At 25.9% G+C, this 26,322-nt stretch overlaps 4 protein-coding genes across 8 annotated transcripts; 2 read left to right on the top strand and 2 right to left on the bottom strand.

Moving 5' to 3' along the window:
• The first annotated feature begins 206 nt into the window (after window positions 1-206).
• Window positions 207-4,301, top strand: LOC112602249 (hyaluronan mediated motility receptor-like). Its single transcript, XM_025350219.1, has 6 exons — window positions 207-621; window positions 1,529-1,638; window positions 2,932-2,987; window positions 3,140-3,781; window positions 3,846-3,927; window positions 4,013-4,301. Exons 1-6 carry the CDS (start codon window positions 576-578, stop codon window positions 4,223-4,225), a joined length of 1,149 nt encoding a protein of 382 aa, XP_025206004.1. The 5' UTR covers window positions 207-575; the 3' UTR covers window positions 4,226-4,301.
• Window positions 4,302-5,479: 1,178 nt separating this feature from the next.
• LOC112602306 (histone-lysine N-methyltransferase SETD1B-A) lies at window positions 5,480-18,031 on the bottom strand. Of its 2 annotated transcripts, XM_025350316.1 has the most exons (16): window positions 17,865-18,031; window positions 17,589-17,675; window positions 17,016-17,521; window positions 14,379-14,471; window positions 13,977-14,154; window positions 13,577-13,910; window positions 12,933-13,483; window positions 12,497-12,863; window positions 12,304-12,433; window positions 12,086-12,241; window positions 10,429-10,530; window positions 10,125-10,360; window positions 9,413-10,041; window positions 8,281-8,405; window positions 7,710-8,144; window positions 5,676-5,849 (listed from the first exon to the last, which is right to left on the bottom strand). In XM_025350316.1, the coding sequence occupies exons 3-16, from the start codon at window positions 17,505-17,507 to the stop codon at window positions 5,676-5,678; spliced, it is 4,002 nt and encodes a 1,333-aa protein (XP_025206101.1). In that variant the 5' UTR covers window positions 17,508-17,521; window positions 17,589-17,675; window positions 17,865-18,031. The 2 variants fall into 2 exon arrangements, with proteins under 2 accessions (XP_025206102.1, XP_025206101.1); XM_025350317.1 differs by having other exon boundaries at window positions 5,480-5,849; window positions 17,589-18,031.
• A 2,067-nt stretch (window positions 18,032-20,098) lies between these two features.
• Window positions 20,099-22,643, bottom strand: LOC112602307 (lipoyl synthase, mitochondrial). The gene is made up of 7 exons (XM_025350318.1): window positions 22,487-22,643; window positions 22,103-22,426; window positions 21,885-22,041; window positions 21,758-21,815; window positions 21,523-21,681; window positions 20,522-20,637; window positions 20,099-20,448 (listed from the first exon to the last, which is right to left on the bottom strand). Exons 1-7 carry the CDS (start codon window positions 22,544-22,546, stop codon window positions 20,192-20,194), a joined length of 1,131 nt encoding a protein of 376 aa, XP_025206103.1. The 5' UTR covers window positions 22,547-22,643; the 3' UTR covers window positions 20,099-20,191.
• Window positions 22,644-22,760: 117 nt separating this feature from the next.
• On the top strand, window positions 22,761-24,956 carry LOC112602308 (iron-sulfur protein NUBPL). Of its 4 annotated transcripts, none has more exons than XM_025350319.1 (10): window positions 22,761-22,941; window positions 23,320-23,363; window positions 23,433-23,530; window positions 23,594-23,756; window positions 23,848-23,973; window positions 24,059-24,098; window positions 24,160-24,344; window positions 24,413-24,601; window positions 24,659-24,756; window positions 24,823-24,956. In XM_025350319.1, exons 3-10 carry the CDS (start codon window positions 23,474-23,476, stop codon window positions 24,889-24,891), a joined length of 927 nt encoding a protein of 308 aa, XP_025206104.1. In that variant the 5' UTR covers window positions 22,761-22,941; window positions 23,320-23,363; window positions 23,433-23,473; the 3' UTR covers window positions 24,892-24,956. The 4 variants fall into 4 exon arrangements, with proteins under 4 accessions (XP_025206104.1, XP_025206107.1, XP_025206105.1 ...); XM_025350320.1 differs by lacking the exon at window positions 22,761-22,941 and adding an exon at window positions 22,950-23,194; XM_025350321.1 differs by lacking the exon at window positions 22,761-22,941 and adding an exon at window positions 22,950-23,211 and having other exon boundaries at window positions 23,320-23,530.
• The last annotated feature ends 1,366 nt before the right edge of the window (window positions 24,957-26,322 follow it).

Below are 26,322 nucleotides of genomic sequence, written 5' to 3'. Positions count from 1 at the left end.
ACATATTATACATTTCTGTGATTAGATAGTAAATTACACCGCGATACATTTATTGATAATTAAACTGTTATAATTAAATAGGTCCAATAGGTGCATGTAGTACATAATATTTGTTTATTTATGGGCGGTAATTATTAGCTATAGAACATCTTTGGACCCTGACACTGATAACCATTATCTCGACCTAGGGAAAACCGTTATTTTATTCTTCAACGGTTTTCTTTTATTTACATTGTTGAATAATAATAATTGTCCCCAGACCCCAGTTTCTCCTCGTTCAAATCACCCCCTTGGTATTTCAAATCAAACCCCTTTTGGTTTTTGGCGCCCAATTTCTCAATTACCGTTTATCCGTCTTTTAGTTAGGGTCTCATAGGTAGTACGTTATATAGATATAGTGATTGTAGTTTGTACCAGTGCAAATTTGACGGTTAATTTTTCTGTAATAATTTTTTGTTTTGTTTCATATAAACAATACTATATTTTTAATTTAAAATTTTGATTTAAACCCCATTTTATTCTTATATATATATTTTATTTATATCTGATTTATCTACTATCGGCGTGACTCAATTATGTCGTTTGTGAAGAGCAAAATTAAGCGATTTAACGAAGTATCAAGTAAGTAACTAACTGCATTAAGTACGTTAATAGTCTGTTCTCAGTACTCATAATAGTAATTATGAATACTCACTAGAAAATTGATACAAATTAATGATGTTATTCTGTTGTTAATTAAGTACTTAGTTAAACTTTTATTGGAAATAGCTCTTAATATTTAAACTATGTGTACCTACTTAATTTTTTATTAAAATTTGGAATAAACAAGTTAGTTAGGCTATATTATTTAGGTTACAGGTTATCTACTTTATTTTAGTATGTGAAAATACGTTAGCATATTTATATTTTATAATAATTTGTCTATAAATTAGCTATAAGAATCAATTATCCATAATATAATATAACATTTAATTCAAAAAGATTCCTGCCTACAATACCAACTGATGTACGTATATTATATGTTTTAATATTATCATGTATTTTGTTAGTAACCAATTTTACATTTTATTATTAGTAGTTAAAACATAATATATAGGTAATCTGTTAAATATTTTTTATCTTTCTCAAGTCTTCAATAATTCCTTAAAAAACAAGTATAAACCAAAATAATAGTTTTACCCCTTTGGTATGTGTTCCATACAATTGCAATATTTGTATTTAATGTAGTCTGCTCTGTTTAAAGATTTGCTATTAAAGTTAAAACGCTTGTAAATTATGATATTTTCATATTAGTAACCATTAACCCTTATATCGATTACATTCTTCAATATTGCATCTTATATTAACCCAACATATTATGTAAGGCATCCTTTTGTTTTAAAACTATTACAATGATACAATAAGAAAAAAAATATTGATTGTATAAGAGAATACTTGGAAAACAAACAAATCTCTTATAAATAAATTAACCTATTGTTAATAACTAATTTTCAAGTATAAATTTATAAAATATATTTGCTATTTTTAGGTTGTGCACCACCACCTGGAACATATGATCCAAAAAGTCCTTGTCCAAAACTCATTAAAGGTTCTAAATTTGACAAAGCAGAGAGATTTAAAGAACCTTCTGTCCCTCAAGTAAGTATAATTTATTAATTTTGTATTATTATGTTATTTGTTGAATATAATTAATATTGGGATTCGGTCCAATGTATGTTCTACTGACAATTTTGTAGTCTAACAAATTACCATTTATTTAATATGTTACTTAAAATAGTAATATATTTACTATAATATTGCCTATTTAGTTTAAAAGTGTTCTTTAAATTTGATAATAAATATTAAATATATTTGATTTTTTATTGGGTAACATAATTACCACCATTATTTTAGTTGTTACCTATTGGTTTTATAATAGAGAGACACCATTTATTTTTATGATATACTTGGTCTTAACTAACTTCACAATGATTTAAGACTTCCATTTACTTAGAAACTCCAGTATTTAGACCTATAAAATTATCTCTGATTTATAACTTGGTGAATAAATCTATGGGCTTTTAGAGTACTATATTTTCATCATTTAGCATTTCTCTTTCTCTATAATCAAAAAAAGTATTTATTAATCTCTTTTTTTTCATAGTGAAATATCAATGTTCAGTTTTGTTATCACAATTACAACAAATTCTTTTTTTTCTTTTTAGTAATATATAGGTGCATACACATAACAATATTGGGGGGGGGGGGGGGTTGTAAATTTTTATTCTTATATTGAGTACTAAAATGTAATTCATATTACGATAAAACTTATTTCCTGAAATTTCGGGGTGGGGGGGGTTGACCCCTTAGACAGTGAATTGACATATTATCAAACTTTTAGGTAAGAACATTATCTGTGGTTGTTTGTTGGTTTTTACGATATTTTAATTTTTTAATGAATTATGAGCATTTTCATATATATATATATTTCATATTCATTACTCACTTAAAAATTAAAATATCATAAAAAAACAAATAAGAAAACACAGTTGACGTTCATAACTAAAAGTTTAGTAATACACCAATTAACTTTAATATCAAAATTAAAAACATACTATTATAACTGGTGAACGAAAATTTACTATATCGTATGTGTGTAAGACAAAGACAACACATGCGGGTTCAATGTTAAATATATAATATATTTATTTGCTTTAAAGTATTTATAAATTGTTCATTGTTTTATATACCACTTGCTAACTTATTAAGGGTTTTTATAACCCCTCCCCCTACATTTTTTCTGGGTACAACCTAGTATTTAGCCATAATCAAGTTCAATATAGATACCTAATTAATGTAAAATTATTTTTTTTGTAAAGTTTACAGTTTATACCTTATTGCATAACTATTTATTATATCATTAATTTCATATTTAATGTATTAATATTTTAGACTGCAAAAAAAATAGTAAAAGTTCAGTCAACATTAAAAACTGCATCAAATTTCAGGTATAGTAGGATAATATAATGTATTATTATTAATTTTATTTTTCTATGTATACTTACTTAATTTGTATATTTTCTATAAATTATTCTTAGCTTAAATATATAAACTTAAATTATTTTATTATTTTTTAACTATATTTTTATTTAAATTACAGTTCTCAAAGTTCAGTTTATACAGAATGTTCAAAAAAATCTAAGAAAACTATAGATTCTAATTCAACAAGAGTAGGTTCTACAAAAATAAAAGCTAGACGTCTTTTGGAATTGAAAAAATTAGATTCTAACCTTACTAAAGCTCTTGTTGACATTGAAAAACTAGATAATTCTAAAAGTACGACTGATACATGTAAAGACTATATTAATACATGTCGTAGTGCTTGTTCTGAGGCATTGGAAAATCGTGTGTGTAGAATGGTCATTGAGAATTCTCAAGCTGCTTTGTATGCAGTTTGTGATCGTTTACGTGAAACATGCAAACATAATGAAATTTTACAAAATGAAACTATACGTTTGCGAGAAGAAATTGGTGAAAAAAAATCATTTGAAGAATTGGCTGCTGATCAAATTGCTATTGTTGAACGTAAACTTACTGAAAAAGTTAATGATTATATGAAGATTTCCGAGACGGTTAAAGATAATTTTTTAGCTAAAATGAGGTATATTTTGTTTGCTCTGGATGAATTAGAATCTATGGTCGATGGTGAAGTAAAAGAAATTATTCATAAATTAAAGCTAGACATTGAAAATACAGATCCAGAAGGTCCTAATTACAAACAGCTTTTAGAGAAATATGAAAAGTATACATTTTGTATTTTATTATATTAATTTAGTATGTAATAAATTATTATTTTGTTGTCTTAGAATACTAAAAAGAAACATTCAACTTGAAGAAACTGCTAAGAAATATGACGATTTAGAAAGAAAAATAATTGATTTGACAAATGTAAGTTAGAATAAAAAAAACTTTCTTGAATTGTTTTACTAAAAAAAAAAGATAAGAATATTTTTAATACTTAAATTGTTTATAGGAAAAGAATGCTATGGCAGCTAAATTACAAAATAATAAATTAAAGACAACTGGTTTATCAAAGAACCGTTTAGATGCTTTGGCCACACCTCGCAGACGTGTTGATGCTGAGAATATCGTCCCAAAAAATAAAACTTATGTACTTAAAAGTAATACACTTAACACTGTAAAACCAGTTGCTCAGTCTTCTCCATTGAGAGAAATGAACTGGTAATTAAAGTTTAAGACAAGTATATTATTTGTATAATTTTAATTGTATTTTTCTTTTTTTCTTTTATTAATCTGTATATCAAAATATTTTGTGACTCAATAATTTACTTAAGTTTTTATTTATTTTTTTACACTTATATTGATTAATTTTTTAATATTTGACTGATATAATAAATTAGTTAATTTTTGAAAAAATAATGGTATTAATATACAAATTGTATTATTAGGACAGCAGTTCTCAACCTATGAACACAACTATTTTGTTATAATGAATTTCTGTTAAGACTTAATAGCTGTCATGTCTAACTGTTTAAATCTAAGCATGAGGTCTTCAAGGAACAAACAAACATATTTTATGCTAGTGATAAAATTAGTGTATTTGTGGGGGAGTTGAATTTATTTCACTAATATTCAAAAATATCTTTTAAAATTTAAAAAACTAACTAAATTTTGGGTATAAAACTAAATTCAGCCAACTTTGAATAATTAGTAATTAGTAATACATAATCATAAATATTTTTGTAAAGATGATTTAGTAATGAAATGGATTATAACCCTGTTTAAAAAGAATTCTAATGTTAAGAATGTTTCAGGAGCTATTTTAGCAAGAGAATCATTCATTGTCTCATCATTGACTCTGCCTTAAGTGATTTTAAAATCAAGAATATATCAAATTTATGACTAGAAATGAAAAAAGGATATTTGATATCTTTATAAGCTCTTAAATTTTTAAGGTCTTTTGTATCTACATATATGTATGAAAAAACATTTTCCCACTAATACATGAAAATTATAAATAGGAATAAAATTATCATAGAAGACAACATAAGACTTAAGTTATATCAACATTTAGCTCGGTATTGATGTCCTGATTCATTTAATACATTGACTATCTCATTAAATTATTCATTCATATTGAATCAAGTGGTACATGAAAAATTTTCAGACCGTGTAAGTGGTATACAGGTAATAAAAATTTGGAAACTGCTGTATTAGGATATCCAATTCACATTAACATTTATATTATATAAAGCAAAAACAAAATCTAAATAAATTAAACAACACATTTTATTCATTCATAATATAAATTTTTTTTCTTTGATCAGGTTTGAAACCAAATCGTTTGTATTTAAAAGCTATTTCAAGTTAACTATCATTAGTTTTGTTTATTTTATGTTAAAATATTTTTGGAAATAAAATAATATTTTCAATAAATAAAACATGGAACTGTTATTATAATAATAATAATACATATTTAATAATTTTACAATATTATGTACATAATTAATGAGAAAAAAAAAAAAAGCAAGCGCTTCAAGTTGATGAAGTGACGCAAAACAAAAACTTGTACATCAGTCATATTTGTTTTATCAAAATAAACTAGTGAGAATTATATGGGAAAGGTATCAAACAATTATAAAACAAATACAATTTATTTAATAAATATTCTTCAACTAGTTGAGCGTTCCGCGGCAACAATGAGTACCACACAAGCATGGTATTTTGTTTTCTTCAAGTGGGAATTTATAATCATAAGTTATTTCCTCATTTACACCGATTGGCTGTTTGCTATATATAACTATTTTCTTTTGTCCATCAATTTGAATTATCTTGGCATAACAATTAGGCTGCAATTAAAAAAGATATTAAAAGAATTTATTTAGAGTTAAAATGATAAGGGGTGGCGACTTGTTATTTATTTTATTCCTAACGTACACACCACATATCCAATTTTTATTCAATAAAAATTTGATCTTGTGTGGTAAGCTTTAAAATTTCAGTGAATTGACTTATTATCCAACACAAAAGGTAAATTATGAATATATAAAAGCTAAGGCTTTTAAATTTTAAAACAAGTTATGAGCATTTTAAAATTAAAATTTGTTATTGTATGAGAAAGAAATCAAATAGTGCTCTGACATCATAAAAAATAATATCTATAATTGGTTTTACATATACACGAGGATAAAAATCAAGATTTTTTTTTCAGTAGCTACATATTTAAGGAAATTCAAGAACCTAGGAATCATTTACTTAGACGCAAAAAGCTAAGAAAGGTCACTTAAATTCTATGGATTAAAAATAGTATAAATATTATTTAAACTAAAATAAGTTTTTTTTACATCTAGCTAGAATAGCTTCTTTTTTCATGCAGACTGAAGCCAAGTTTGGTTATGTGACAACATTAAAATTACATATAAAAAAAGATTCTGAGCAAAAGCGGTTTGTTAACTTATATTTTATGATTTATTTATATTGCTATAATGGTGATTTATTGTAATATAAAAACAGTAAGACAAATTATTTTTTGCCAAAATCATTGCATTTATTATATTATATTTAATTATTATAATGCTATATATTTATATAATATATAATTGTTGTTAACACTTGAGTTGATACCATAGAATAGAATGAATAAGTTAATGGTATAAATAAGCAATAACAAAATGAATCTTAACTTTGAAAATGTCACTGTATGTATAAAATATAATAATGTGCGTTAAGTTATAACTCCTACAAATAATATTTTTGTGTGACAACAAAATAAAAAAAATCATTTAAATTTGTTAAAATACTTCAGTTTGTTCAAATTTAAATTTTAAATAAATATTTTTTACTTTGACTCAAACTACTTATGAGAAATCTTATAATAAAATTTCAAGCCTTATTTACAAAAAATTGAAAATTTCTTAAATTTTTAACTAAAAAATAAATGCAAATGTTTATAAAAAATTGTGCTTATTGATCTTAAATATTTTTAAATAACAATAGTAAAATAATTCAAAAAATATTGTATTAACCAAGCTCATTTTTTTCAATATATGTATAAAAAAGAAAAAATAACAAATATCTAAAAATAACTCAAAATGGGTTAAAATACTTTGACTCAATTATATGCTATGTATAGATATGCAAATAAAATTATTTTGTGAATATTTAATGAATTTACAGTTATTCACCCTTTTAATTACAACCAACTAATAAGAGAATTGATTTTGTCAAAAACAAAGTTTGTATAAAAGTTTTAGTTTTTCTATTTTTTATGTTTTTTAACTAAGAAAAGTCATGGAATATTTGTGATCCCCCTACAGTGCCAATTAGATTTATTTTCTATTAGAAGAGATATTAAAGTTGAAAATCTAAGCACTTTTACTGCTCCAATATGTGTTGACACGCACAATAAAAATATCAATGTAAAATCATTACATTAATTATATAATTCATAATTTAATATCTTTTTTTAAGTTTATTTAATAGCTATCTATGAAACTTGATGGACAATTAAATATTTGAAATAATTATTAAAAAATGAATTACTGTTAAATACCACAGTATATTATATATTATTATTTTTGGTGGTTTCAAATGTTGTACTTAATTAAAACATTATTTTAACTATTTTGATTATTTTCCTAAAAAGGAAAAACTTATTTTAAGATTCTAACTAACTGAAATATTGTTTAAATAATACAAAAAATACTCACATTACAACTGTGATTAATGAATCTTGCCAGATTACCACATTTAGTAGCATCAATAATGGTATCCAAATCTATTCTAAACAGATATGAGCTACCTATGCCAGTAGCTTCATATTGTCGCTCACGTAGATCAGCAACTACAGGACGAACCATTTGCCCTACATACTCAATAACCATTTCATCAGCAGCAATAGATTCCATAGCAAACAAACCCCAATCGTGTATCGCAGATTTTCCAAATTTCAATTGTTTTTTGCGGAACTTTAATACATTGAATTTGAGCAAATCACTGTCTGACGTAGCCCCAAAAGCAGTTAATAATCTTCTTTGGTTACTACGAGCTTCACGAGAAAGAGCCAACATTTTTCCAGTAGATTCTTTAACACGTTTAAGTTCTGTGATACGATTCAATTGTGCAATCGTATGTCCAAAATGATACTAAAATAAAAAATTTGTATCATGTTATAGCTAAAAATGTTCAAAAACTGAATATGTTTAAACATGATGAAAATATCCTCATAAATAAACTTATTTAAATTATAATATATAATTAACAGAAAAAAGTAATATTTACCTTATGGTTAGCTTTTTGTTTACTGTCTACTTTATAATAACCTTCTGTTCTACCACACCCTGTATCATGAACTTTCCATTCATCTTTCTTCTTTTTCCGTGGAAGCAGATTTGGAAGTGCCGTCAGTGTTTATAAATTAAAGAAAATTTTGACTTTTTTGAAAAAATAAGTGAATAACCAATTAATTTAAATTAATTTATGTCTACACCAATTTGTATATCTTCGATTAATAAAAAAAATTAACGTTATAATTGTATATAATTTTAGTTTCAACATGAAATTAAAATATACTGCTCCTTATTAGTATAATTTTAAAATAAATTAAGTTTAAAAGTTTAATTTCATTTTTATCATAACTCATTTCTCATTTATTTGACTACAATTAGCTTTTTTTTGTTTTTTAGCATCAGGTTTATGATTTAATATTGAAGTAAAAATAATGAAAAACGTTTAAATAAAAATCCAAAGTTAAAAATATAATTATTTAACAAGACGATGAAAATTGATAAATAGCCACGTGAAATCATAGAGCCAATAAGTAAATAGCTTTCTATATTTTAAGTGTAATTTTAGGTATTTTTATAATCTTTTGTATATAATATGTTTTAGACAATAGTGTGACTTTAAATTTATCTTATAACAGCATATAATATAAATTTCACTTGTCACTGCAGCACCTCATAGCCAAAAATATAATTTTATGAAATTTACTAATATTTTTTAAATTATATAGAAACTAGAAAGTATAATTAATATCACACCAGTGTCTTTAACATATAAAACTACTTTCTTAATTAAATAAAATACTTTACATCACTTATACTACATTCAGTTTAGAGTATACCGAGTGACGAATGAAGACTTGTCATGTCTGTGAACGTCTTACCACCTACCAGTTATTGGTTCTGGTGTCCACCCATTGATCATCTATTTATCCACTACGCCGTATGGTTGTTGACGATTGTTACTAAACGATTAATCAGAAGGTCCAACCACATAAAACAGTCACTAGCATATGTGCAATCAGTATACTCTTAAACCAAATGAAGTATAATGAAAACAGTAAATAAAAAATTTGAAAAAAACAATACAGATCAATAATAAATTAAAAATTATAATATTAAAAGGATATCTGGATGGTTGACCCAATGTGTTTCATTCATCCAGTAGTGTACAGTATCATTGGACAACAATGCATCATAGCTTTGTTTTAAATAATTAACATCTTCCACATCTATACCCTTAGTAAGGAACTCAAATAATACAGTTGCTTCTTGCACCATATCTCGTTTATTGAAATATTTGGTCTTAATTTGATTATCACGATGTTTGTGTGCAATTAACTGATCAGTGTTTTCTAGTTTATTATTATCTCTAACAGTTAACGGCTGCTTTATTTTTTTTGAAAAAACTTCCGATTTTTTCGGTTCATTTATTACTGGTTTAGTTATTAAACTCGTTGATTTATCATTTATGTCAACTTCAGTTTCCCAATCAGATATAGGAGGAGGACTGTATACTTGTTGAGGCATACAATATGAGTGATCTGAAAATACTTTACTTGGGGTTTCTTCAGTGGGAGTTTTTTCTCCATTTAGTAAACGTTTTTTAGGTTCAACTAGTTTATCTAAATGCTCATCATCAATCTTTCGCTTTACAGCTTTATCATCACGTTTATACTTCACAAATGATCCTTCTTCATCAGAACTTGGTAAATTATCTATTTCCATAGGAGTTTCATAACCAGTAGGTGTGAGTTCCCTAAAAATATATATATATTAAATACTTATAAAGAATTATTTATATAGTAAATTCTACTTGAATATCCATTAACATTTTTTTACCTGACTCTATCAAAATCTTCCATTGTCATTGTTTTACATAATTTTTTCAATTTATTTTGCCAGATAAATCCATCAGATGAACACTCATTACTAGAGCTATCATTACTAGATTCTTCCTCAGAAGAACTATGGACTGACAGTTCAGAAGTAGAAGAATTACTATCACTGTCAAACAAGTCTCTTCCCAAACGTTTTCGTTCCGCAAATGTAGGTCTAGTAACTTCATCATCATCAATCTTGAATCAAACAAACAAATAAATAAATAAACAAACAAACAAATATTTAATAAATTAATCAAACTTACATCTTTGGCTTCATTATCAGAAGTTATAACCATTTCTTCTTGATCACTTCCATAATCTTGTTGTTCATTAGTTTTCTTGGGGGATGGTTCCTTCTTTTTTCTCTGAAAATTTCAATGAAATAATGTTTTATTGATAAGAATATAATAGGAATTTAAATATTTCAGCTAAAATAATTATATTTTGTATCTTGGAGGCCTAAATGTTTAAAATATAATTTTTTTGATTTGAACAATTTGGAATTAAAACATCAAAAAAAAAATGATTAATATTAACTTTAATTTATAACGATTCTTATAAGCAAATTTTAGAAGAAATCTTGAATTAGATTTTCAAATTTTAGGTTTGAAAATTAAAGTTGAATGTATTTTTAATTACTGTAGTTTGCAAATTATAGTGAATTTAATGAATATGTAAATATTTTAAGTTTAAATGTTTATAAAACACTTGTAGCTTTGTATGTTTTCAATATTTTTAAATTGAAGTAAAGCTCTTGAGGAGCCTTGCATTGAATTTTCAAAATTATTGACCTAGGATAATAAATTTTAGCAAAATTTATACAAAAAAAAAAACAATAATTTTTTGCTTAAAATAAGTTATAAAAAGCTAAATATTTAAAAAATTAAATTGTGCACAAAAAATAGGACTTTATTGTAAACTGGTTTTATATAAATATTTATATTTGTTTTCACTGCTAGTAATTTTCATCTAAAATTAATATTGGATTATTTTTTAGTCTTCATAGACTAAATAAAAACAATATATCGTTTTAAAATCAATTTATTCATATTTATCAGGGTGGTCATAATACAAAACATGCTTCTGATTAAAGCTAATTCATTAAAATATGTTCTTTGAAAAACTAGATTCAACAATACCAATTCTTCTTTAGAAACAACTTATGTATTCAGTAATTATTTAAAATATTTAAATTTGGAATAGACTTAAGTTTCAAATTTTAACTTGTGTTAATTTATCTTATCGTTCTATGTTAATTAACTAGTTTTATGGTGGGTTATGCAATCTTCACAACTAACTTAAAATTTCTATTCTCTCTGCACTTGTTTTTAAAACATTCAATGCCAAAATTAAATATGCTTCAAAATTGGATACTGACAAGCTTGACTGATAACAGATGGTATCTGTTGATTATTTATGTATTTTCTCATATTATACTGAAATACTCAGCTGAGAGTGCATGACTTTCAAATTTGGTCTAGTCACTCAATATACAATTTTAAATAAGTTGGTACAATTTCTTTTTGCTTTTCATAATTGTTGTGATTGTAGGGATATTTTTATATGTCTAATTATTGGTATGGTCATGGTGTATAGCCTAATAAGTCAAAATAATGTCGGCATTGAATATGTTACATTCCTTTAAAAATCATTCAAATCTAAAATCTTTCTACTATTACTTTTACAAATAATAACTCAATACAAAATTGAATATATAACCAAAACAATTAAAATATACACCAAATATAATCCAACAGTAGAATCAAGCTGAAATAATGTTATATGATTATCTTTTTCACAATGTTTAGTTTTATTTTAAACTCCCATTAAATATAATGTGTTTTTAATTTTATAGTATTTGAATTATCTTATTTATATATATTTTAATAAATAACAATAATAATAAAAATGATAACTTACACGGAAAGATGGCATTTTAGGAATAGCTGCTCGGAATCCTAAACATAATCCACTCAGAGCCAACGTTTCTAAGCCTTCTGTTCCAGCTTCCAAGATACTATTAAGGTTAGGAGCTGGTTGTGCAGATTTAGGCTCTTCGTTAGTCACATTAGTAGACTATAAATATTTAAAAAAAATAATAATAACACTAATAGCAAATTCAAATAGATAAAACTTACTTTTGACTGCCTTTCAGCTTCTTCCCACCACTGATCCATAGCATTAAAAGCCACAGCTGTCCCCATTTTCTTCATAAGGTCACGCTTAATAATAACTCTTAACTCATGTAATACAGCATTCATTAAACTTCTAAAATAAAAATATATAATACTATAAATAAAGCAGGTTTTATAATAAATAAATAATTCATACTTTCTAAGTTCGGCTGGGAAATTTTTATTTTCATGCCTATCACGTGGTAGTTCTGGTTCATAAAACTCAGCTCTAGGTAATGGAGGACCATATGGATAAGTAGGAGGGTATGGAAAATATTGATAACCATAATGACTGTTAAATTGTGGTGGATAATAATATCCCTGAGGGGGGTAATTTGGCAATGGTGGATATTGTGGTGGTATATTAGGATCATTTTCAACAATTTTTTCATCACGTGATGACAAACTAGATAAACTCATTGCATCATCAGGAGTATTTCCTTTAGGACTTGATCCTAACATGAAATCATCATCACTAGAGCTGATATCACTATGCAGAGAATCATGCATATTCTTGCTGATAACTAAAACCAAATACAAATACTTATTTCTTTTTTGTTACAGATTATAATCAATTACTTTAATGACATTACCATTCCTAATTGTATTATTTAAGAAACTTTTTGCTTCTAACTTCTCCTTTTCTTTAGTAATTTTTAATTGCTCAGCTGCAGTTTCAAAACACATAAGATAAATATCTTTTGATAAAAAAGGTGACGGAGGATTAGAAAGTGGAGGAAATATCTCTTCATCATTGCTAACTTTTTCTTCATCTAAATCAGATTGGTTGTCATTATCTCCAGGTGGTGGAGGAAGACTTAGAATAATATCATCATCAATAGTATCTTCTACAATGTCAGCAACATCTTCCGGATCTTTTTTTACAATAGATAAAAATGCAGGTTCACTAGCACCTTGAGATGACATCCCACTAAGCAGCATTTCAATTCTTGTATCTAAATCCAATTTTGATTGTGCTTCAGAATCTAATTTAGAGGCTGGTGCTGGTGCAGGTACCGGTACCGGTATTGGTATTGGTACTGGTGCTGGTGTTGGTGCTGGTGCTGAGGGTAAAGGTGGCGGTACAGGACTAGATTCTCCCCACCAATGATTATTTGGTACTGGAGGAACATTGCAAGGATATCTTTAAATAAAAAGTAATAACAATAAATATCATTTAAAAATAATTTATAATTATAATAATAATAATAAATAAACTATAGTTTATACTTTATACCTATTAAAGGAATAGGGATAAGTCCCATTGTATGCAGGAGTACTACCCATACTGTTATATCCACTACTATAACTTTGTTCTGATGGAAGATCACTAGTGGCTGGAGAAGGAGTAGTATAATCATAACTATAATTTTTGTAATTATCTGTTTTGGGCGGCAATGATGATTTCTCTTCAGTCAGAGGTTTAACCGAAGATTCTTCTTTAGCTTTACACATTTTAACTGATCGTCGATCTCGATTGGAAATAATATGTGGTTTAGTTTTAGGTATTTCTAACGGAGGTTTTGGTTTTTCTTCAGTCATTTTATCAAACATCATTTTACATTCTGAAGCTGTTTAATGTATAAATAATTTAATCATTCAAATGTCCATAAATTTAAAATACAATATATTCTTACCAAAAGGGTCCAAAAAAACATTCACAACTTTTCCCATTACAGATGTATCATTCAATCTTTGAACACAATATCTAGCTGATGACGCCTCTTCAAAAATAATTTTGGCTAAACCCAAATGTTTCTTGGTGACTGGATGGTAGAATATTTGTAACAAATCTATTTTTCCGAATTTTACTACCTATAAATAGTAAAAATAATCATATTATACAACAATAAAAATTTAAGCAACAACATTATTTACATTTAATATATTTTGAGGATATAACAAAAAAATTATTTTTACTATTTATACAAAAATATACTTTTACTAATAAAGTAATATAATACAGATTTGTATGATAATTACTTTTTATACAATATAATTTACTATTTAATTTTCTCAATTAGAAAAAAATTACTTACCAAGTCAGTCAGAAACACTTTATCAATATTATCATTTAAATTAGAGAAGGTTACTTCAACTTCAGGGCGTTGACCAATGTAGTTTCTATCAAGCTGAAAAAATAATAATATAAAAAGTAGTATTATTTATGTTTTGTAAATACAATAATCTTGATTTTTAGTACAATAAAACATGCATGTTATTGTTATTATTGGTAATTCAGGTAATAATTATAATGACTAGGCAATGTCAGATATGCTAGTGCAAATCAGTTATTGTGAGCAATCGATGTATATTTCTGTAATTAACTAATAAGTTTAGTCAATGTCATTTATTGGTGTTTCCTAAACGGGTTTTCTCAATTTATTAAATAACTTTCTTTTTACCACTTAATGCTTATAAGAATTTAGAAAAAAAATAAAAACATTAAATAGAAAACCAAGTTATAACTTGATAATCATTATTTGAATACAAAATCTTTGATGTTGATAAGGCTAGAGCGTCACCGCAGACTATATTAGCTATTATCACTGATGTTCAAAACTACTTAAATTATGTAAGTAATTAAATTTAAATATGAGAATATGGTTCCTTAAAAATTTAAAACATAAATTACCCCTCTTTAGTCATATGGTATCCAAATCTGGGGCCAAGCCAAACCATTTATTATAAGACCTATACAAGCCTTCCAATTTATACGTATTAGACAAATAACTGAAGCCTCGTGGTATATGATCAATGACACACTATATAAAGATCTATAACTTTCAACAGTTAATGAATTAGCAACTCAACATTATAAAAAGTAACACTCAAAATTCCATTCAAACCAAAACCCTCTTATTTCTTGATGTCCTCTATAACCATCCTCAGCAACCCTCCAAGACTAAAGAGAAAATGGTCAAGAGATTCTCTAGCCTAATAGAAAAAAAAACGGTCTTTTCACATGAACCCACCAAATTAAACAGGAAGTATTGTTGAAGAACAGTTTTCCCCCTTCAAGCCAACCAAGTTATTTTTATTATTACTATCATTGATTAAATATATGTATATTTAATCAATGTTACTATATTATCCAATTTACTTATTGCAATTTTCTATATAGACTTTAAATATGCTTTTATGAATAAAAAAAAAAAAAAAACAAAAAACAAAAATACACACAAACAGAAGAATACATTCAGTAAAAGAAAAGGAAATTTGTTTCTAAATTTGCTGCTGGCAATACCAGTATAATTGGGAGTCAGGATTATCAAGGGTGTTATTGTAGAATAAAATTTCAAAATAATTAATGTGTTTGTTGAACAACAAAATAATTATCAAATTCTAAGTACCATCTTGTGAAAATAAATAAATAAAATATTATTCATTTTGCAATGTTTGCATTGCCTAACTAAATTTGCCATTGTTAATATTGATTAGTCATTACTCATTACTGTTAATAGTTGATTCCAAATATTGACGGTAACATATAGAATATAGATAAACTGGTATATTTTTATACTAAATTTTTTTATGAATGTTGTTAGATAAACTATAAACTTTGTATACTTGAATCTATTTTAAGATCTAAAAAAAAAAATCACATATAAAATTTGAATATGTTTTGAATTATTTGTTTACTACCAATAATAAATATATAAAATACTTATTTAAATAACAACATTTACAATTTGTTTTAATATGATCAATAATTTGATTAAATTTTCTTTGAAAATTAAATTAGTTATTCGACAATAAATCTAATATTTAACTAAAAAAGTAAAAATTCGATATCATTAATAGATTTACTTGATAAAACACTTGTTTTTGATTTATTATTGTAATAAATAAAATTTAATTAACATAATTACAAAAATATAAAATTTGGCATCAAAGAGAGAATAAGAATATTTTCTATTATTAACATTTACTAGACACTTAAAAATATTTTTATTTAAATAAATTTTAAAACTAGTATGTTAAATAAATAATTTTAAATTTTATAACTGATTTATATTTATGTAAAATTATCAAATTTATGATAACTAGTAGTAATGTATTATTAAATTATGTGCATAGCTAATACAATTACTATTACACACATTACTTAGGTATATATTATAATATAACTATATTATGGTAAATGGTTATCAAACTATTCTAACCTTTCTTTATCATGTTACACTTTCTACTCAGTTTGATTAATTAAAAATAAAACATGTGTTTATCTGATAAAAGAAATTTTAGAACAAGAATTTAAACATTAGATTGTTCTATTATTTTATCTAGTTTTCTCTACTCTTTTACATCAAAAACAATTAAATATAGCTAGAAAATTTTTTTAATTCAGTCTCTTAATTAATGACCTCATGTATATTTTCAAAATATTTTTTGTTTCAAAAAATTGTTGAAATATTTTTTTTTATATTTTTGCCAATTTTATTTTTATTCAAAATTTATTGGAAGACTGTACACAGGTATATAATATGTAGATAGACTATTTAGAAAAATACATTTTTTAAAATACATTTTACATTTTGTTTTAAGTTTCTCCATATTTTTAGTATTTATTTATTACTCAATTATGACTTTTTAGAAAAATACAAAATATAAATAAGTATTATAAAATCTAACTAATAGGAAGATAGACAAAATTGATAATTTAAAATACATACCTTAAATTTAGGTACTGGCAATTCAATGGGTAAAGTAATAGTTTTAAACGTTTTTCGTGGATCTTCAGCAGGCATTTCAGGAAACAAAGGATCTATATTATCATCGTAGCGATAAACTTTAGTGGCCACTTTGGTAAGAAATGGATCAGCTATAAGTTTCCAATTGCGTTCTTTTGGCTTTTCAATAATTGGTACAGTTGGTGGTGGTGGTGGTGGTGGCGGCGGCGGTGGTGGTGGAGTAGTTGGTCTTCTGGTAGGTTGATGATACATTGGTGAAGGAGGTTTCTCCACTCTTGTCGGTGGAATCCTATTATACTCATATTCACTATCTTCATCGCTGCTTCTGTGATTGTGATGTCGCTGGTGAGATCGATGCGATTCATAATCTTCTTCATCATACCTATAATGATGGTGACGGTGCCGATGTTTGTGGTGCTTGTTGTGGTGACGGGAGTCATGATGTCTTGAACTATATTTACGGTACGATTCCATTTCATTTTGTCGATCTAAATAATGAAAAATTTATAATGAGCTATATTTTAAGATTGTTATATAGTTAACAGAAAAACACACATAATTTTCATGATCAAATTTTCAAATACTATTGATTCGGAACAGCAGATACAATTATCCTGAATTGTGACTATAATTGAGTATAATCTTAAACATACAACAAACAAGTATAAATATACTGCTTGAATATCCGATAAAAGTATTTATTAGACAAATGTTATCTCTCGTTCGGGTATAATATTGTAACAGTCAATAAAATGTAATTTAAGAACCGATTACGCTTATACTGTTAGTAGAGAATACACGTTGAATCAAATGATGAAAATGAAAAATTACCGACTCGAGGGTAATAGATGTATGTATTAACTATATAGTGGAGTATCGACTAAATTGTAGTAAATACAATCAACACTCGACTACTCGAGAGAAACTAGAATTAGAATTAAATATCAGTCGGACTCAGACTACCGACAACATACATGTCTAATCAAAAATCTACAAAGGTATCGAGACTGAGAAGTATAAACATTGACAGCGCTCTACGGCCGTGTTAAAAACAATATCACTGTTTTGTTGCACGCACTGTTAACAGTGATGCTTCAACTACCGTCCTGTCCTCATTCCAGAGTATATAGTGTATATACATATTACATATATAAGTACAATATTATGCATTCACATACACATATATTAGCTATTACCTATAGCGTTGCTTAGATCATAATATTATATAATTATTAATTATAGTCTGAGGTAGTGAGGTATTGTATAAACATTAAACAGTAAACACTGAAGTCTGAATGTTTGAAGGCAACATAGCTGAGCAACTGAGCGCTCTTGGCAAAATTTATTGCGTATGCGTGCAATTTATATCGTGTTGTCGCTATAAACCTTTTTGATTATGATAAACTAATAAAATGTAATGTAAATATTTATTGTACTATAACTACTATGTACAAAGTTCAAACTTATGAGTAGTAACTAGTGACTACTAACAAGGAACATTACTAATTATTAGTATTAGTACTGTAGTATTATTTTTTTGATAGTATATTGCTGTATCTTTAAAAAAGTATTATTTTGTACTACGAAAACACTGTAACATTGTAACAAGCTAACTTAAAATATGTAAGCAGCATTGGCTATAAGAATTAAGAAGTGTGCGACTAACTTACACGCGCAGTTGCACTTGCTCGATTAACTTGTCTATTGACCATTACTATTTATAATCCCTAATTATTAATTATTAATTATTACTGTTTAGTGTTACATCACTACGTCAGTTGAATTGCCAATTTAACGTTGTTTCGTGTTCGTGCTGTTCATAATTATCTTTTAAATGACTAGTAAAGTGGTATAGCACTTTTGATTCAAACACATTTAGTTCAGGTTCAGAGGAGATATAACGATTTATCAATTATCATGTTATCGACGTTCAACAACAAAATAAATATAATAAACATTAAACCTATAAAATTACACGGTTATGTTGACGTTATCGATTTATGAGTTATAGCGGAGCGTAAAGTAACTAAGTTTCTTAATACCATATTATTACACATTACACAACAGTTGAACTTGGGTATCAACTACCAACTACCAGTAGTTAATTTGTTACCTGTTACTTTTAAAGAGAACTTTGGTTATTCCAATTTTTCTAATTTTGTGTCAAATGTTGACTATATTATTAATTCTAGGGTTATTTTTCTATTATTAGCCCATGACCTACAAAAAGAACAAAGGATTTCCTGAGATATCGATGTCCAATGAAAACCGTCAACCAATTTCTACAAAGTAAATAACTAAAAGATTAGTAGTTCAAATAACTAAATTAATTTTCTCTAAAAAGTATTCATACACCAATTTATCCATATTCAATAATAATTTATTTTATTTTATATTATAGATATTAAAAAAATAACCAGATAGATATAATTTTATAGCAGAGCCTGTATGTTTCTTTGCATTATGATAAAATATTTTTAAGAGTTATAAAATATTTATCTTAAATTGCATTTTTGTGTTTTATATCTAAATTGTGAAAATAAAATAGAATACTTAATTTCTTAAATGAACCAATTTTAATATAATCTGGTTTTGTATAACACAGTTAATATTTAGAATAGAAAAATATCAAGAATGGGTAAATTTTTAAATATTAAAATGGATACGAACTTCATTTTACATTCAGTGATAAATGATAATAGATACAACATACAACTAAAAATTACAAAGATGCTGATGATAGTGAACTTGCATTATCCACTCATAAGTAATCTATTTCTAATTTACTAACATCAATTAATCAACTAATCATACATCTGATAAGTATACCTTGATTAAATGTCAGCAGATTGAATAAATAAAAAATATTGGCAACTTCAATGTACTATCAATTTGTAATGTTTTATTATCAATATTGAAGATTTATATTTTAATGTGTATGTGTGAAAAAATTACTCCTTTAAATATGTAAACTCGAACCATAGTTTTTGAACTCTATTTACTTAAAGTTTCCAGTTATAATATTTTTAAAACTACTTATACATCTAAACTTTTTCCAGAAGGTTTTTAGAATAGTACTTAATATATGAAATTAAATTTTATATTTTAATAATAACATAATAAAAGTTTAATAAACAACAATAACAACAACAATACATTTAAGTGGTCTCAGAATTTTTAGACTTCTGTGCTTCTTTACGTTTTTTTAATACATTGCCAATAAAGAATTCACCAGCTTTGTATGAACTTCTTACAAGTGGACCACTTGCTGTGTATAAAAATCCCATCTCATCACCAACTCCTTGCCAATGTTTAAACTTCTCAGGAGTAACATATTCTACTACTTTTAAATGTCGTTTTGTAGGTTGCATGTATTGTCCAAGTGTAACACAATCCACCAATGATTCTTTTAGATCTACAAAATAAATGTTTTTAAGTAGTAAAAAAAGGCAAACACTTATACTACATTTGCAATATGTAATAATTACCTTTAAATGTTTGTTCAATTTGCTCATCAGTTTCACCAAGACCCAGCATTATGGATGATTTTGTTATAAGTTGTGGATTAAATTCTTTAGCTTTACGTAACACTGACATTGTTTGTCTATAATTTAAAAGATTAAAGATTATAATCTTATATAATAAACATAATATTTAAATGTTGAATTATTTTTAAAAAAAAGAGGGTAAAGTATTAATAACTTATGAATTATGGCTTTTAAAATGATTCATGAAATAGTTGAGAATTAAGAGAATTTTACACCCTTATTGTGTGTTGTTTAGTCATAAAAATATAAAACAAAAAATTTGTGTTCAATAGAACCAATTTTTTACTTTTAGATTAAGTTTTATATTAAAATGAATCAACCTATTTTAAAATTTAAAGGTAAGATTGAAGACTATTATCTATAATAGCACTTCAAAGACTCTTGATGTTTTTTTTTTTTTATTTTAAAATAAATACTAATTACACAAAATATTCAATAAAAGCTTGTGAGATTCCTTTGATTATATCCTTATTTTTAAATTCAACAATAACTCAATTAAAGCTAACAACACAAAAATAGCAATAAGTTAATAAAAAAGCAATATTAGCATAATATTTTCATAATATTAAATTTAATTGACTTACTATCAGACCCATATGTAAGAAATGCATATTATACTTGTATGCTGGATTTTTTTACAAAATTTTAATTTTTAATAAGATATATATCTATATAATGAGTATTTTGGAACTATAATACTTTACATACTTAAAACTTGCTTAGGATTGATGTATTGTACATAGCAACTTACATACAATTACTAAGCAAAGTCAATGTATTCTTAAATCTTTTATTAATTAAACTTTAATGCGTTTCTTTTTATGGATCAACCATCAATGTTAGTGCCATATTACATAGTTAAGAAAATATGATCATATGATTTAATAACTCTTGAAGTATTAATAAAAATGATGAATTATGATAACATATATTTTATTTACCTATAATTTGCTCTTCGATCTCTAACAAAAGGTGTTAGCTTTTCAACAGTTTCAATATTATGAGCAAAAACATCTAACCCGGAATCTACAATAGTTTTTACATTTTCTGCTGATCCGCGAAAATCTGGTACCAAGCACTCAATCATTATATTTGGATTACTAAAAAGAAAAATAATAAATTATATAGATGTAAATAGATCAGAAATAAAAAAAATATATAAATAATTTAACAAACCGATGCTTTATTTCAACTACAGTTTCAGCAAAATGAGCAGATCCACCATCTTCCAAGTCTAAAAAAACATTTTACAATTTACTATTTATCAATCAATAGATATAATTTTATCATTATCTTAATATACCATCACGATCAACTGATGTTAACACAATATAATCAAGTCCCCATGATGCTATAGCTTTTGCTGTATTAACTGGTTCATTGGGATCAGGAGGTGGTGGGGCTCTAGATGTCTTAACAGAACAAAATCGACAACCCCGAGTACAAGTGTCACCCAGTAACTAAAAAATATTTAATTAATAATTTTACAATAAAACACAAAATATGTTTTTTTTATGTTACCATAATTGTTGCAGTAGCTGTGCCATGTTTACCTCCACCCCAACATTCACCAATATTTGGGCATCGAGCTTCTTCACAAACAGTATGCAAGTTCAAATCACGTAGTTGCTCTTTAATTTTTGAAAAATTTTCCCCGGTTGGTATTTTAGTTTTAAGCCAAGGAGGCAAACGCAGTCTATCTTCTTCACCTTTAGCTCGTCGTAATTTGCCATTATAGTTTTCTGATGTTATAGGTGTTTCATTTATAAACTCTGTCAGATCCGGTCCACTTTGAATTATTTCACGGAATTTATCTCTAACTGTTGTTGATTTAGATCTACAACTCTAATTTTTTTTTTTTAATATTTCTTATATTTATTTTATTTAATGATTTTAAAAACTTACCTTGAATAATAGATAATTTGGTTTCCAATTTGATCCAAATTTATTTATTAAACATGACATTATTAGTAAATATATTAATTAATTTGGTTAGTCAGAAATTATAAATATTGAATGCTGGTTTTGGGTTAAATAGTTGAAAGTTAAGTGATTATTGATTGAAGTTCAAAAAGATCAAAAAATAATAATTATAGTGATAACTGATAAGACTGTTTTCACCGACGTAACGAAAGGAAACGTATTGCCGACCGTTTACTAATACGTGATAACATGACATTCATCGTCAAAATGATTCGATAAGAGATTTGTATTAAAAATGTATTATTAAAGGTACCAGAAACACTATAAAAAAAATAATCATCCGGCATCCACGGACCACGGCATTAGATAGACTACTGTTAAAGAGTTAATCATGAATTAGATTATCTGGCGCACTAAACTATTGAAAAATTTGATTGGTATATAAACAACAGTAAATACTAAATGTAATAAATGTTCTTAGGTTAGCACTTAGTGATGGGAGCAATTTGGATCACAACTTCTTAATCTATTAAATTTTTCAATAGTTTCTGGGATTACTACTTCTTGTTCTACTAAATAATTCTTCCAAAATTTAAAGACAATTTGTTATTTGTTAATTTTTTAATCAACTTTTTACGTTAGTATTGTGTAGAGTGTACGCCGAGTCGCTGACGCTAACATAACGCAAGGGTTTGTCTTTGTAAATGGTGTATTGACTATTTGTCATTTGACTTTATTTTAACTATTTGTTTATTATTATATTATTTATATCTATCGGCGAGATATTTATATATTTTTATCATGGTTTTTGATAGGTACTATCTAAAGCTGTGATGTCATGACTCAAAGATATAATATGGTAATCAATTTGATATTCAAAATCGAAAATATTTGCAGAATTTGATTATTGATATTTGAAATTTAACAGGAATTGTATAATTAATTTGTCAATATAGAATATTATATTTCATGATGTTTATTATGAGTTCATTATCTACAATTAACCGGCTTTATCCTTTGATAAATGTGAGGAATTTTTTTTCTTTTAATTTTTGTATACTCAATTTGGTATATGGCTATATTTTCCAGAATCAATTGAAATGTTCATGTGTAAAACATTTATCACAATTAACTAAAAAACAAGCAGAACTCATGAGAAAAAAGTTACCTCAAAAACATCCAATTAATGGTGTGAACCACATAATATTGGTAGCATCTGGAAAAGGAGGTGTTGGCAAATCAACAACAGCTGGTAACTAATGTATTTGAATTTATGCTGGAAATTTAACTGTGTAAAACATATAATACTTTAAGTATAATAAAGATAAATTTATATTGTACAGTAAATCTAGCAACAGCTATAAAATGTGTTGCACCTAACAAAGAGGTCGGATTATTAGATGCTGATGTATTCGGTCCATCTATACCATTAATGATGAATTTATATGAAACTCCTTTAATTAATAATGGTAAGGCCTAAGGTTGTTACTATTTGTACTTTAATTAAATAAAATATTAAATTTAAATTAATTAAATTTTATTTATAAATTATAGATAACCTTATGGTACCTCTCATTAACTATGGGGTTAAGTGGTAAATTAATTATTTCAAGTTTATTTATTTTTTGAAGTCTTATTTAATCTTTCTATTATAGCATGTCAATGGGTAACTTAATAACTGATCAATCAGCAGCCATCTGGAGAGGACTTATGGTTATGGGAGCTATAGATAAATTAATTAGAGGTGTGTCCTGGAACCATACAGATTACCTTATTGTGGATACACCTCCAGGAACTGGAGATACACACTTATCACTTGCTCAAAATCTTCCAATAAGTGGTAATAAAATAATATTAGATATTTATAAATCATTATAAATATCTTAAAAACTAAATTATGAATTGTAGGTGTTTTAATTGTTACTACTGGTCAAAAGGCTGCTCTTGGTGTGACCAGAAGAGGTATAACAATGTTTAAAAAATTAAACATTCCTATATTAGGAATAGTACAAAATATGAGTACTATGAAATGTTCAAAATGTTCGCATGACAATTTTATTTTTGGAAATAATGTTGAAGAGTTAGCCACACAAGAAAGTATTTAGTTATTTTATTGGTAATTTATTGAATGGTAATGTTTAATATTATTTTCAGAAATAGATACATTATTTTCTATACCTTTGGATCCTATTATAACTAATGGTTGTGATTCTGGTCAGCCTATTGTCATCACTCATCCAGAATCCTCACAAGTAATTTAAATTATAAAAAAAATTTTTGTTAGAAATATTTATTGTATTTTATATTTTAATTTTTAGGTTAAAGTTTACAAAAGTATAGCAGAATATTTGATAAATTCATTAGACAATATTACCAATAAGCGATAAATGTCTTATAATATTTATGACCATACATCTGTCGATAGATTTGCTAATACTTTATAATTGTATTATTGTTTAAGTATATAAATATGTAAAATATAAAGTAAACTAAAATCTAGTTATATGTATTATATTTTGTTTAAATAATTAAAGGATTTTGAATAAGCAAAGAATATAATATATAATTTATTTTACTTTGCTTATAAAATACCTTCAGTCTAGATTATTATACTTTTAGGTTTGATATTACCAGGATATTCTTGTATATTATTTATCGTGCAATTTAAGGACAGTATCAAGTCAAATCCCAACAAATATGCTAGTGTTAAAAGTAGTATTAACACACTGGGGATCTACCTAGCGCCGAATTGAGACTTTTCAACTCACCGAGATTTTAAATTTCTATCAGTTCATTTATAGGTAGAGATTTGATTGTATTATACTATATGATAAGCAATGAAGACTTCAACCTTAATATTCAATATTCGAAATCACCTATGGGCCCATTTGACAAAAATGTGTCTCTTATTTTATTTACATTCCAAGCAAAATAAGATTTTTTTTTTTTTCACTTGAAGTTGATGTGCATTATTTCATGATAGTTTCTCTGTAGCAAGTTTACAAATTATCCAACATACATTGTATTAAGTTACCTCCTACACGGACAGAGGCAATATTTTTTCACTTAACTTTATACTGGTTATAAAAAAAATACTAATTAGAAATATGAACACATATATTTCTAAAATGCTTAAATTTGATTTATCATTAATAAGTAAGTTTAGAACTAGAAATATGCAACAGTATATACTAATACATTATATCTTTATTTTAAAATAAAAACATTTAGCTTAAATTTAATCATGATCATAACCAGCCTAAATTTTACGCGTCCCACCAAGATTTTCTCGGTAGTTTGCTGATTCAATATGGGCCTGGATCTACTCTTGTAGGTCCCCCATTTTATATTTCATCATTGTTCTTTTATAATTTTATACATTTAAATAGTTATGTTACATAATATATTAAAAAAAAAAAAGTATTTTTTAATTGATATATGAATATTACTACAAAAGTAGGTATTCTCAAGGAATAAGTTTTAACCATGGTTATCTTGATGGATGTATTTACCTATTTGATGGTTTTATAGAATAAATTATGACATATCAACACTTTGCAAGGCTGTTATTTTATGGAATATAAATGTAAAAATATTTTATGCTGTAATTGAAATGGTGACAGGGTATATAAAAGATATCCTCATTTGTCTTACAAAAAAAATAGTACTATAGTGTTTATTTAATTTGAAATATTACTATAACTGATAAGTGTACAACGATACTTGCTCAATGTCTATAAAATATAGGTGTTATTATGTAGTAAACATTTAATATACATGTGGTATAGACAAAGTACTGCTATGGACCTAATTGCTAA

The sequence above is a fragment of the Melanaphis sacchari genome, unplaced genomic scaffold (assembly GCF_002803265.2).
Source record: "Melanaphis sacchari strain LSU unplaced genomic scaffold, SCAv2.0 Contig85_pilon_pilon, whole genome shotgun sequence".
NCBI classification, from domain to species: Eukaryota; Metazoa; Arthropoda; class Insecta; order Hemiptera; family Aphididae; genus Melanaphis; species Melanaphis sacchari.
This window is presented reverse-complemented; position numbering and strand designations above follow the sequence as displayed.

What these genes read in the sequence shown, in the direction of transcription:
- LOC112602249 (XM_025350219.1), top strand. Translation starts at nt 576, where the DNA reads ATGTCGTTTGTGAAGAGCAAAATTAAGCGATTTAACGAAGTATCAA. An exon ending in CTTTTAGAGAAATATGAAAA is followed by an intron (nt 3,782 to 3,845) that starts GTATACATTTTG and finishes TTGTTGTCTTAG; the next exon opens with AATACTAAAAAGAAACATTC. An exon ending in AAATAATTGATTTGACAAAT is followed by an intron (nt 3,928 to 4,012) that starts GTAAGTTAGAAT and finishes AATTGTTTATAG; the next exon opens with GAAAAGAATGCTATGGCAGC.
- LOC112602306 (XM_025350317.1), bottom strand. Translation starts at nt 17,507, where the DNA reads ATGGAATCGTACCGTAAATATAGTTCAAGACATCATGACTCCCGTCAC. An exon ending in TTCCCAGCCGAACTTAGAAA is followed by an intron (nt 12,434 to 12,496) that starts GTATGAATTATT and finishes TTTTTATTTTAG; the next exon opens with AAGTTTAATGAATGCTGTAT. An exon ending in GAAGATTTTGATAGAGTCAG is followed by an intron (nt 10,042 to 10,124) that starts GTAAAAAAATGT and finishes ATATATTTTTAG; the next exon opens with GGAACTCACACCTACTGGTT.
- LOC112602307 (XM_025350318.1), bottom strand. Translation starts at nt 22,546, where the DNA reads ATGTCATGTTTAATAAATAAATTTGGATCAAATTGGAAACCAAATTAT. An exon ending in AACATCAGTTGATCGTGATG is followed by an intron (nt 21,816 to 21,884) that starts GTATATTAAGAT and finishes ATGTTTTTTTAG; the next exon opens with ACTTGGAAGATGGTGGATCT. An exon ending in GATCGAAGAGCAAATTATAG is followed by an intron (nt 20,638 to 21,522) that starts GTAAATAAAATA and finishes TTTAAATTATAG; the next exon opens with ACAAACAATGTCAGTGTTAC.
- LOC112602308 (XM_025350319.1), top strand. Translation starts at nt 23,474, where the DNA reads ATGATGTTTATTATGAGTTCATTATCTACAATTAACCGGCTTTATCCT. An exon ending in AACTCCTTTAATTAATAATG is followed by an intron (nt 23,974 to 24,058) that starts GTAAGGCCTAAG and finishes TATAAATTATAG; the next exon opens with ATAACCTTATGGTACCTCTC. An exon ending in TCAAAATCTTCCAATAAGTG is followed by an intron (nt 24,345 to 24,412) that starts GTAATAAAATAA and finishes TATGAATTGTAG; the next exon opens with GTGTTTTAATTGTTACTACT.